Source organism: Papaver somniferum, chromosome 5 (assembly GCF_003573695.1).
Source record: "Papaver somniferum cultivar HN1 chromosome 5, ASM357369v1, whole genome shotgun sequence".
NCBI lineage: Eukaryota > Viridiplantae > Streptophyta > Magnoliopsida > Ranunculales > Papaveraceae > Papaver > Papaver somniferum.
In genome coordinates, this window is record NC_039362.1 from 144,465,136 (window position 1) to 144,478,243 (window position 13,108).

The 13,108-nt window shown below is 34.3% G+C and overlaps 2 protein-coding genes across 2 annotated transcripts; one reads left to right on the forward strand and one right to left on the reverse strand.

The window, feature by feature from the left end:
- Positions 1-5,489: 5,489 nt before the first annotated feature.
- Positions 5,490-7,237, reverse strand: LOC113279794. Its single transcript, XM_026528459.1, has 5 exons — positions 7,099-7,237; positions 6,760-7,011; positions 6,478-6,669; positions 6,289-6,361; positions 5,490-6,174 (listed from the first exon to the last, which is right to left on the reverse strand). The coding sequence occupies exons 1-5, from the start codon at positions 7,235-7,237 to the stop codon at positions 5,490-5,492; spliced, it is 1,341 nt and encodes a 446-aa protein (XP_026384244.1).
- Positions 7,238-9,871: 2,634 nt separating this feature from the next.
- LOC113277926 lies at positions 9,872-12,188 on the forward strand. The gene is made up of 3 exons (XM_026526893.1): positions 9,872-10,219; positions 11,371-11,788; positions 11,956-12,188. The coding sequence occupies exons 1-3, from the start codon at positions 9,893-9,895 to the stop codon at positions 11,973-11,975; spliced, it is 765 nt and encodes a 254-aa protein (XP_026382678.1). The 5' UTR covers positions 9,872-9,892; the 3' UTR covers positions 11,976-12,188.
- The last annotated feature ends 920 nt before the right edge of the window (positions 12,189-13,108 follow it).

The following is a 13,108-nucleotide window of genomic DNA, read 5'->3' on the forward strand; positions in this document are numbered from 1 at the left end:
ATAGTCTTGGGAGTTGGGACCACCTAAAAAGACCAAACGATAGTTAGTGGTGAAAAACAGTGCTTCTATCTATTTTTGGGAGGATGTTTGGACTGGTTAGGTCTCTCTTAAACTATTGTTTCCATATTTATTTAAACTTTCAAAGAAGAAGCGGGCTATGGTAAGAGAAATGATGACTGACATAGTGGCATAGGATCTGCAATTCTCTAGAAATCTGACTGAAAATGAATTGTTGGATGTGGTTCACCTACTGCAGCTTATTGGTGATCGAACTACACTCTTTGTGGATGGAGATGATGATAGACAGTGGATTTTTGGTGATAGATTTTCGTAGCCAATGTGTATGGCTCTTTAGAAGATGGTGGCTTATTGAGGTTCCCTGACAAGTGATAGACGCATTTATGTGTCTATTTTGATCTCAATTGTATATATTGATAGTACTCGGTTTTGTATTAATTTGGTTTTTTTATGTTGTTATAGGTGTTTTTGGAGAAATAAGCTTTTCCGGAGAAATAAGCTTTTCCGGAGAAATTAGATCGAAAAGTGATATTTGAACCTCCGCAGAAAGGCACCCGGAAGAATTGCTAAAGGCACCCAGAAGACGCACTACGAGCACCCTGGAAGTATGTTGGAGACTCCCCAGAAAAGCCATATTTACACCCCAGAAGAATTGTCGAATGGAACCCGACAGTGGATAAGGGGTACCCAAATTACTAAGGGGCACCCCACTGCTATTCACACACCGACAGCTGTTAGGGGGAGGTCATCTTCTCCAATTCATATTTTGAATTAGGCGGGAAATTTTGTGCAGCAAAGTTAGATTTAGGGTTTGGTTTTTGAGCGAGTTTGAAGGAGATTCAATCGCAAAATTTCATTGGGCTGGACTTAATTAAGCTAAGCAGGGAATGTATGGGTGTTGGATTCGATCAACCTTGGCTGGGTCATCATTTGAAGCTAAAACAGGGAACGAAAAGTGTAGCCATCTCCGTAACTTTATGGAGACAATTTGGACGTGTTTTTGATCTATTTATTCACGGATTTGGGTTTCTCTAGGCCTGTTAGGACAACACAGGCGTAGTAAGAGATTTGTAAACGGGAAGATTGCACGTAATCTCGGTAAAACAGGAAGGTACAATATTCTTGAATTTTTATTACGGGAAGTTACATGTTATTCAGGGAAGATATCGTCCCTGCTGATTTGCTTCTAGTAAAAGTGGATAGATTTTTGGGAAATAATACAACCAACAGACGCGTAGAAGTGATAAAAGAGGGAAGAAATTCGTGGCTTGGAAAGAAAGAAAAGGGAGGTATTTTTAGAGATTCCGTGGAGATTTAATGAACCTGCTGCGTATATAAAGGCTGGTGAGGAGTCATCGGAGGCTATCGAGACTTTAGGGTACCAACAGAGGCAGAGAAGAGAATAAAATCAAGTTGTGGGAATTATTTTTCTGCTGGTGTAGAGGAAGAACACGAAGAACATACTACGCCTTAGAGTAGTCGTTTATTCTACAACAGTTTACTATTATCGCTTCCTGTAACAGTGCAATTGCAACACCTATAAACTGTTGCGAATCTTTGTATTAGCACTTTTCTCTTGTTTTTCACACTTTTGAGATATAAACACCTATTTTGAGAACGTGAATAATATGAGGAGCTAAACCCCTTAGCTGAGGCGACGGAGGAAGCTATTTTTCCAACAATCATGTGGTAATTAATTTCTGCAATTCTTTTTCAGATTATTTTGAATTGAATCAAAATTTAAATAATGATTTTTATTGACTTGTTTTGTTTTCACTTGATGGTGCATGCTTAGCTTAGGGCTCTTGATGTCACATGCTTGAGATTAACAACTAGTATTTTGAAAATCTACCATTCGCAATAATTTAGAATCACAATTTCTTTTGGAGCTTTATTGTCTAGAATTGCATGATAATTATTAATATTGAATCACATAAAAAATTGGAAAATAGTAGAATCTATAGTCTGAGATTTCTCTAAAATCTTGATAACAACTTCAATTTAGTTTTCTTTATTTTTAGTTTTCGAAACTTAATTCTAAAATCAAATCTCTACAAGTCTTTAACGAACTACTTTTCTTACCACTGCAAAAACTACATCTACAAGCAGTTCTGGAATTCAAAGGTACCACTTAAAGTTTCCTTCTTAGTATGGACTTTATGTTATAGCGGTGCACCTACTTTAGACTTTCTTTATAACGAGGGGAAGTATTTTCTTTCTCATTAATATAAATTTTATTAAATAAAAATGTTTAACAGATACAACCAAAGCCCAATTAGGCACTCAACTGGGCTTTTTTAGCCAGATTGTTTACATTATTGAAATCTAAAATAAGGAAAAAATGGAATTTCAATTTTTTTAAGGAATGGAGGTCTTCCAGCATAAACAATGTAGACACCCTTAATCAATCTTGCTCCTTTTTTTGCTAGAGAGTCAGCTGAGAAGTTGATTTCTCTAAAACTGTGAGCAAATTCCCATTGCAGCTTAGAGCATATATTATTCCATCTAGTTATAGCAATCCATGGCAAGTTACCAGATTTAAATGATGATATTGTTGCACTTGAGTTTGATCTGAAAATGACCTTAAAGAAGTTGTTTGAGATAACCCACTCACCTGCACAGAGAACAACCATCACTTATGCTATGAAATTTTTTGCAATGCCTAATCCTCCTGTTGCAGCTACTATTACTCCACCATTGCAATCTCTTCCTATAAAACCAAAACCTGAATTTCCAGGATTTCCTCTAGAAGCTCCATCACTGCATAGCATAATTTGATTCTCTGTAGGAAGGGAGAAGTAAATTTCTTTAACCAGTACTGACTTCACCTTCCTACACTTGAGTTTGAAGAATTTAAGTACTTGCAGATCATATACATTATTCCAAATACATTGCTTCATTCTGACATCACTTTCTTGCACAAATTGAATTATTTTTATTTTCAAAATTTCTTGATTAATAGCAGCATTCTCATATACCATTTTATTTCCCAAGAACCACAATTCTTTCATTGTGATTAATGTAGCATTCCTCCAAATCTCTTTGATAGCAGGATTCTTTGATACTGCTGCCTTTAGAATATCTTCCAGAGAATTAGGATTAAGAAATTTGAAAACACCTCCAAGCCATTTCCATATTATTTCACTGAAGTCACAATACCAAAGAATGTGCTCTAGTGTTTCTTCTGAATTTCTGTAGAATGCGCATCTGGAAGCCAGTTGCACGTTTCTTCTTTTCATTATGTTATTGCCGGCACTATTCTTCTTTCCAGTTTCCACACATTGCTTGATATACTTGGATGGATACTAGAATGCCATACCTGTTTTGCCCACTGTAATATTGGATATTTCTCCCTTATTATTTCATATGATGATGCTACATTGAATTTACCTGTGGAAGTACCACACCAAATCTTTCTATCACCTTTAGAATCCACTACTGGGAGTTCATTTGCACCAAAAAAAGTTGAGTATTCTGTAGGAATTATCCATTCCCCATTATGGAGGAAATCTGCAACTTTAATATTTGGATTGGATATCGTCACAACATTATCTGGATATATTTCCTTCAATGGTTTATCCTTGATCCAAGTGTCTTGCCACACAGATATTTTTTTTCCATCTCCTACCAACCACCTTGAATTGTTGTTTACTTCTTGAAGAACCCATTTAACTCCAGGACAAATTGAGGAATTTTTGTAATAAGTAACCCAATCTCTTTTACTGTTTTGAAATTTGGCTCTAAAGAGCTTAGTCCACTCCTCTTATCCATTTTGTATCTTCCAACAGAGTTTCATAAGAAGAGATTTATTCAATGCTTTAAGGTTTTTGATACCCAAACCACCTTCTGTCAGAGGGGAGCACACTTTATCCCACTTCAAATTTATCATTTTTCTAATATTAGCATCACCTGACCAAAGAAAGTTCTTTATGATCTTTTCACACTTTTTCAAAACTTTTGCAGGCCATTTATAGACTTACATACTGTAAATGGGAATGTTTCTTAGTATTGTTTTCACTAGTATCACTCTTTCTTGAAACGAAAGCAAATGTCTCATCCATCCAGCTAGTTTTTCTTGAAGATATTCCACAAACCCCCATACCTGTGCTGATTTAACCACTCCTGGATTTAAGATGATACCTAAATATTTATCTGGGAATGATGATAAAGGCATGTGACACTCTCCAGCTAATTGATGTTTTATTGCTTCAGATGTAATTCCAATAAAGCATTTGCTTTTTGATGAACTCAGTATTTGACCAGAAGTTGATTGGTAATCTTCAAGCAACTTCATGAGTCTTTTAACATTTCTTTTGTCACCATTACAGAATAACAATATGTCATCTGCAAAAAAAAATGTGAGTTGGTTGTATACCATTTTTGTTGATCATTGGAATGAGATGTTTTTTCTCCACCATTGCATTAAAAGCTCTACTGAGGACATCCTCTGCAATAACAAATAATAATGAAGACAATTGGTCTCCCTGCCTGAGACCTCTACTCACACCAAAATATCCAACCGGTCCACCATTGATCAATACATATATTTTTGATGATTTTAGAAGAATATGAATCCATTGAATATGATTTTCAGAAAAACCAAACATCTCATAGCTTGACATATAAATTCCCTTCTTAAAGAATCATAGGCTTGTGTGATATCTATTTTGAGACCAACATTACCTCCTCTCCCTTTAATTTCTAACTCACTGATTAACTCTGAAGATAAAACAATTTGATCTTGTATATTTCTCCCCTTGATGAATGCACCTTGTTGAGGGGATACAATGTGATGGATAATCTTGCTTAATCTGGTAGTGATGATCTTTGTAAACACTTTGAAGCTAAAGTTCATTAGGCCAATTGGTCTGAACTGATTAGCTTTTTTTGCATTCTTTACTTTAGGTAACAGAAGCATAAAGTTAGAATTCATACCAGATGGAAAAAATATTCTTGACCAACAATATTGAATGGCTTTCACAAAGTCTGCTCCAATGATCTGCCATGCCCATTTGTAGAACCAACCACTGAAACCATATGGTCCTGGAGCACTATCTGGGTATATCAAAAAAAAATCTTTTTTTTCAAATACTGCTTCGCAGATTTCTTCAGATGAAGGTGTAGCTTCCAGCATTTTATTCTCTTCAGGATGGACAAGAGATGAAATTATTTCAAAAATACTCTGTACTGGTTGAGTGTTTTGGCATTTAAACTTATCTTCAAAGTGTTGGATCAGTATATCATAAATACCTTGTTGACTTGAGATTATATTGCCTTCATTGTTCTCCATCTCAACAATAGCATTTTGAGCTTGCCTTATTTTCATTTTTACATGAAAAAACTTAGAATTTGATGCTCCTTCTTTCAACCATTTAACTCTTGATTTTTTTCTTGTTATAGCATTTTTTTTGTTGTGTAAGAATTTCTTGAATACCTCTTGATGTCACAAGTTTGTCCATAAGTTGTATATCTTAAGGATTTCTATCTGATTCCAAAGCTGCTTCCATAACATTTTTCTCAGCTTGTTGAATTTTGTGATTAACATCACCAAAAACATTCCAGTTCCAATCTTTTATAATTTGTTTCAATCTTTTTAATTTGGATAGGAAAAAAAAACCAGGATTACCTTTAATAGACAACTTCCAATTGTCTTCTACTAGTTTGAAGAAACCATCATGTTCTATCCATACTTTGAGAGCTCTAAAAGGAATATCAGCTGGTTTTGGAATTATTGCATTTGCTCCACACAAGTATCCATGGTCAGAGACACCTCTGACTCCCACTTTATATCCCCAACTAGGATTTTTTTCTAACCATTTAGTATTATAGAATGTTCTATCTAGATTGCAAACAATTCTTTTTGATCTTACTCTGTTGTTACACCAGGAATACTCCAATCCAGTTTTAGGTGCTTGTATTAATTCACAGTTATGAACACAACTATTGAATTCTAACATTGCAACTCTTAGTGGGCTTCTTCCACCTTTCTTTTCTTCAATACTCAAGACTGCATTAAAATCACCTAATATTAACCATGGTTTATTTAAATTGTTAATTTCCTCCAGAGTTGACCATAATGCTCTTCCATCCACTGTCAAACTTGCTGCATGAATACTTGTAATTAGAGAACCTCCCACTTCAATAGTAATTTCTTGACTTGTATTTGATATAACAATTAGATCAGAGATAGCTGCATTCCATAGTAACCAAATATTTCCCTTATTATTCTCAGTTGAATTATAAATTACTTTATTTTTCATTCTATATTACCTCAACTTCTTGATAGTGTCTTTTTTCACATTTATTTTTGGCCCTGATAGCCAAATCAAAGAAGGACTAAAATCTGCAATTAAACTTCTTAGTTTATCAGAGGCTAATGCTCTTCTTAATCCCCTGATATTTCAGTAAATTATTCTCATAGAGAAGATTGAGTTTGAGAAGTTTTAGGACTTCTCTTACCCTGAATTTTTTTGCTACCAATAATACCAACATCTTTGCTTTTGATCTCAGGCCATGAACTGGAAGCTGCTTGTTTCCTTGTGGTCACATTAGGCTTTATAACTCTTTCTTTTGGTATATGTTTATCTTTCACTTTCTCCACTGACTCTTGGGAAGTTGATGAAACAAGAATAATGTGAGGTTTCATATTGACTACATTTGTAATGCATGGAGCATTTGAGCAGAAATCTAAAAGTTTATGTACTGAAAGTTCAGGAAATTTCACATGTGATTTCAATGTACCTGTAAATTCTTCTGGAGGATCTTGTAAGATATGGAATCTACCTGAAGAGGGTTCTCCTCGTTGATGAATAGATAACTCAGTATTGTTCGGAGATTCTATAATGGTTTCTTTAAACTGTTCATAATTTTTTTTCTGGGAAGCAAATATCAAAACCAACAACTTCTTGAGATTGTTTTTTTCTCCATTTCTTCTTTGGCTTTTCCACTCCTTGTTCATGAGTATTTGATGTAGATGATTCACTTCTTTTATTTCTGCATTCAGCTACATAATGGCCTATCACTTGGCAATGGTACCAAATTTTGGCAGTTTAGGAATTTGTATTGCTTGTTCAAACTCACCATATTTGGTTTTAACCTCTATTTTGCATGGAATGAACTTTGCTAAATATATCTCCACTAATACACTGGAATAGTAACCAATTTCTTTCTTCAATGTTGTTTCATCAACTTTAATTTCCCTACCTAGTGTATTACCCATCTGTAATATGATATTCTCCTTCCAGTATGCAATACTAAGTCCTGGAAATATTACCCATACAAAAGTAGAAGTCGATTTTTGATTCTCTGGATTGAAATTAGGTTCCCATGCTCTGAGTTTAAGCTGCTGAGTTTCCACAATCCAAAGACCTTTCCATATATAGCTTCTATCTTCAAAGTTATCAAGCTTAATAATGAAGAATCCTTTTCCTAAGGGAATAAGATGAAGGTTACCTTTAAGTTTTCATTGTTGTCGTAAAGAGATTTTTGCTTCTTTCATCTTCAATTTGACAAAATCAAGTCTTCCAATTAAGCTAAATTTTCATTCATCAATATTGTTATCTATAATTTCAATAGGAATGAACATAGATGGAGTTGTAGAATTTTCAGGAGATTTACTAAAATTTGAATTTAGGTTCAGATTGGGACTCGAATGAGATCCCATTTCCGATTGATTACATGAAGAATTTGACATGATGAATAAAGATTTAATATTTAGATTCATCATTTTGATGGACACCAATCATCAGATTTGACCAATATTCACCTGAATTTATGATTAATCCACACAGAATACGAAAAAAAATATTCCGAGTTGAAGCTGAGTTGATCGCTGATTCATAGCTCTCTTCTCTCTCCTCCCAACTCTGTCTTTTCTCCTTCATAATGCGGGGGAGGTGCAAGATGATACTTTCTTACTCTATAGTGCTCAACCTGAAACAAATGAGCATTTATTCTTGCACCGTGATATCTCCTTTAAAGTATGGTCCTATTTCTTAGAAATTTTTGGTGTGAATTGGGTTCTTGGCGACAAGATAATGACTAACTTATGGGAATGGGGACCTAATAAGAGCGCTAATAGAGTAAAGCGAATCTGGAACTTGTTACGTGGAGTTTGTGGAAGGAAAGAAATGACAGATTGTACAATAACAAAGCAAAAAGTGTCAAGCAAATTATTGCAGCAGTCAAGTGTTTATTGTTCAATTGGATTATTAACTCTGATATGTTTAGAGGTTTTTCATTGTCCACTCTTATTTGTAATTGGGAAGCGGTTGTAAACACAAGTTTACAATCGCTTACTCTTGTAATCACTTTTTTTTTTTGGTGATCACACGTTTTTATATAAATTTTTGCCCTTTTTCTGACAAAAGAATAATCATTTCCCTAGCCAAGAATTGAACCAATCTGGTAAGTTATTTGTGTTACCAAACTCGAAGTTATTTGGGCCAAAAAGTTTCTGCCAAACAGAGTTGGGTCTCATAAGATATGAATATCAAGCCCACTCTTGTCTAACGTGGTTTGAAACTTTAATGCGCAACAAAAACAACGCCCACACACCAGACGGACTTCCAATGATGAGTAAAACGGAAAGGTGATTATCACTCTGCTTGATTGTATTTGATTCTTTCCTCAATACGTGTTTTGACAAAAATAAATAAATAATACTTATCTCATCAATTAGCATATGCAGCTGTTTTGGCAGCCACCATCATACACGCTTTGAGGCGCCTACAAAGAGAGTGAGAAAACGAATATGCATTGTCCTAGCTATAGCAACTAGTTCCGACGACTACCAAGCAGCTTCCAACCGCATGCAAAATCATAGGAGAAAATAGCGATTCTGTCTTCATTTCCCTCCCCCTGCAATTATTTTCCACGTTCACGCAGGTGATTAGTTCATGAAACATAATAAAATCACCCGCATGTGGACTAGTCAAACAGCTTCATTTCAAAGAATATCGAGTCACAAATATATAAAAAATTCATCCTCACATGCATGCTCGGTATTTTCTCTTCTCTCGGTAGATTTCAAAGTTTTCAAGTAGTAGAATGCGTGTAGCGGTATAGGGATAGTCATTTGCACGAAACTTTAAAACTGCGTACACTGCCAGACTCAGATCTAAGCTTGTTATTTTATCAGAAGAGAATACCAGTGTCCACATTAAATAATGCTCCTCAATTTCCATGGCACATGTTTGTAGAGGGTGTCAGGGTGGCGCTCAGCCGGTCATGACTCATCAAAGTTAATCCTATAATTGAGTCTTTATGACTAGAAAAGTTTAGGGCAAAGTTTATCACTTTCTTGTCCCAAAATTGCATGATTTTTTTTCTTTTTCTGATCATCAGCGTATAAAAGAGGATCATGCAAACATGCTAATATGTGACCGTGTCTCTCCACTTCGAGTATAATAGAATTTAATCTTATATGTAACATGTTCTGCATTTCAGGCATAGACAAGGCTTCACATGACTGCCAAATTGCGTATTTGTAATTATATGGCCATTACTCTTAACAAAGGATTAATTTAGAGAGATCTAAACTAAACCACAACAAACACCTACCCAATGCTTAGTTGTCTGATTATATTAGAAAAGATTGAATCTAATCTAATTGACTTCATATGCTCTTAGAAACTTAAAAAACCATAAAGCCAGTGGACAGGAATCTTATGAAATCGGAGACAACACAGACAGATCACTCAGTTATTCCTGTCATTTGACTCCTACTAACCATGTCCTGCCTAATTAGCATAATTAATTAATTAATTATGCTAATTAGCTTCATAATCTCATCACTATCAACATCTATATAATTTGACATTTATATTTGTTGAGTTACAAACGTCTAAAATTTTCAGTCATAGAGTTGTGAATTATGGGGCACATTAGCAAGATGGATCATCATCATCACCACCATCAGCATCAAGTTGTAGCGGTGGTAGCTGGGCAGCATCATGGTATCGCGAATAAACAGGTATTACCAATATGTGATGCGATTACCACTAGTAGAGCTATCATTGATGAAGAGAAGGATCATGATGGTAAGGTGATCAAGAGTAGTAGTAATGGTGGTGATGCTACTAGCAAGGTTAAAGCAATGACAAGAATGAAAATGGAATTGTTGAGATGGGCAGCGGTTGCTAAGCAACAAACAGAGAAAGGATCTACTTCGTCTGGAAAAACATCATTCATCAGTCGAAAGGTATGCACTGAATTATTAATGTGTTCTCCTTACTTTTCCTTGCACCAGTAGATCATGAGATCTCTTTGGACCTAAGGGTTATTTTCTTCTTTAATTCTCTGACGCCTAACAGCCTCGATATACCTCATTCTAGCAGTCACGAATTAACGTTAGATGTAGACCCAAGTTCTGCCACACAAAAAACTAGAAAAAGAAAAGTAATAATTCTGCCCCCAGCATTTTCATCCAAGGTGTCACTAACCCAAATTCTGGATCTGAAAATGGTGAACTATTTTGGAAACGGGAAGTCACAGGTCATGCAAAAATAAATTAAAAATATTACATTTTTTTGGGAAAATTTAGTAGAAAATTTTAGGAATAACAAGCAGAATAGTAATTATCTCCATTTGTGTAATTGTCCATTGCAAAAGTTTTGTGGAGATAAAATTGAAAAATATCATATTTCGGTCGTTCCATTTTGGATGATGTTTTAGGGCTATTTTCTTGTTCCACATACTCGAAAGTCTTTATATCTTTTCGCAAAATTATCAACAACTTCCTTACATTTTGTATAGACTATGGTTTATTTTTTTCAATTAATGTTTAGAGATTTCTTTCATGAAATAGGTGGAAAGTCTTCTTCTTTTCATTTCTTAATCTGCGTAAAAATTCCAAAACCACCATCTAAAGTGGAGCGAAAGGAACAATTTTTTACACTTATTTACTGAGTAAAATATTTTATTGACTTTTTGAAACACGAACATAGAAACAAATATATAAAAATTCTAATTGACTTGTTGGCGTAAATACAAACACTATTACCAGTTTTCATAGAGCATCGTTTCTCCCCCCATGGAAAGTCCTAGCTAACACAATTGCTGATTTTCATATCGTATAATTTTTTCCACCATGAAAAGTCGTGGCTCTGGCTCTGTCATAAAAATATCAATATTTGTTGATCAGTTTTGGATCATTAAATCTGATGTAGTACTGCATAAAAAATCTTGTATAAAGTATTTGATGCAACAAGTATGTTGGATAACAAATTCTATAGCACACAAATTCTTGTCGTGTTCTTTTCGTATACCGTATGGACATTTATTACATTTGGCAACGGTTAATTCCTGACAAAACTATCATGACTATTATGATTTTTTTTGCCGGAAATGAAGGTGGCTTACTTCCGTAACAGGGGAAATAATACAATTAAAGCACTAAGAAACATCGGGAGCGATGATCGTGAAGATGTTGGTAGTTTAAGCTCTCCAAAAATCAGTTTCAAATGGGATGTAGTAAGCAGTTGTTCAACTACTAATTCTATATCAGCTTACTCCACAATGTCTCTACCAATTACCTCCAATATCAAATCCAAATATCATCATCGTCACGATATTAAAACCACTTATAAGCCATCCTCATCTTCCTCACCATCCAACTTCATAATTGCCACTCCTACTCATGTTGCAGCTGCAGACAATCATCATTATAAGGATAACTTCGTTTCGACTTCTTCTTCTCCAACATCGTCACAATATAATAACAGTCAACGCACTTCTAGATTTGGAAGTTGGATCACCACGGATGATGAGTGTAAGATAATATATATATATATATATATATATATATATATATATATATCTCATCTAGCTCATTTATTACTCTATTTTTTAAACTAAGATTTGAGTGCTTCCAAGTTTCGAACTCAAATTGTTGGTATCATCGTCTAATGATTTTGTTACTGTGCTTTTTAATTGCAGTCTTGGTGTTGGAGTTGTGATGTTGATGAGTAAAATGAAGAATAGATACATCGATGGAGTGTTGGAAGTTGGTCCTATGGATTTTTAAATGAAAGGGTCGATTAAGAGCATTAACATTTGATCCATAAGTAGGATTTTAAGAACTTTATTTATTTAATCATCATTTAAATATGCTTTAAGAGAAGTGGTACAATTGTAATTAATTTTGAATAATCTTAACTGTTACTGGTACTGCTCTTCAATGGTCAAGGATTACTGTTGACAACATATAAATACACCGTCAAAAACAATAAAGTTCAATTTTTAGTCCAAAGTAGCTGATAGAAGATTGAAATATGAATCATCAACATAATGTCTCTTAATGACAAAATCCTTACGTTGCTCTTCTTCAGCAAAAGTAAAGTTCAATTTTTTTTAACCTTGTTGATAAATTTCAAAATAGATTTACAAACTAAAAGTCTAATTCTTAATTAGCCTAGTGAATTTTTCTTAATCAACCTGTTGTATGGTTGTTTTTCTTAATCCTAACAAGTTAATTGATAGGCTTGATTCAATTCATATGAGATTTTGGTGGAAAACCTCACACTAAGCATGGCATCTTCCAAAAAAAGCTGGAATCATATTGCTCAGCCTAAAGATCTAGATGGTATGGACATTAAGAAAACTGTTATTCTAAACAAAGCTTTGTTGTCTAAGTTAGCTCCGAGAATGATTTAAAAACCTAATAATCTCTGAGTACAAATTCTGAAATCCAAGTACTTTAATGTTAATCCAATGCATGATCGATGATACTATAACTTCAGGATCTTGGATCTGGAAGGGTATTTCTCAAGACCTTGAGATTGTCATAAAGTTTAGTTGTTGGGAAGTGATGATGGTTGGAACATTAGTACATGGAAATTCAAGTGTATTCCTAATAAGCATGATCTCTTAAACTCAAAATTTGTTTATGCAAGTATGAAAATTGCCAATAGACACTGATACTAACAAACATAATTTTAACATCTTAAGTTTTGTATTTGAAAATAATATTGTGCGAGAAATCTATTTATACTAAAAAAAAAATTCTGGAAATGACAAGTTAAGATGAAAACCTAGTAATAATGGTCAGTTTAGTGTTAAATCTCTTATAGGGTGTTGTTAAGTGAATCTA

Coding starts and splice junctions, on each gene's coding strand:
- LOC113277926 (XM_026526893.1), top strand. CDS start 9,893: ATGGGGCACATTAGCAAGATGGATCATCATCATCACCACCATCAGCAT. Junction 10,220..11,370: donor CATCATTCATCAGTCGAAAG/GTATGCACTGAA, acceptor CCGGAAATGAAG/GTGGCTTACTTCCGTAACAG. Junction 11,789..11,955: donor GATCACCACGGATGATGAGT/GTAAGATAATAT, acceptor TTTTAATTGCAG/TCTTGGTGTTGGAGTTGTGA.
- LOC113279794 (XM_026528459.1), bottom strand. CDS start 7,237: ATGGGTAATACACTAGGTAGGGAAATTAAAGTTGATGAAACAACATTG. Junction 7,012..7,098: donor AGAGGTTAAAACCAAATATG/GTGAGTTTGAAC, acceptor AGCTGAATGCAG/AAATAAAAGAAGTGAATCAT. Junction 6,175..6,288: donor GACACTATCAAGAAGTTGAG/GTAATATAGAAT, acceptor ATCAAATACAAG/TCAAGAAATTACTATTGAAG.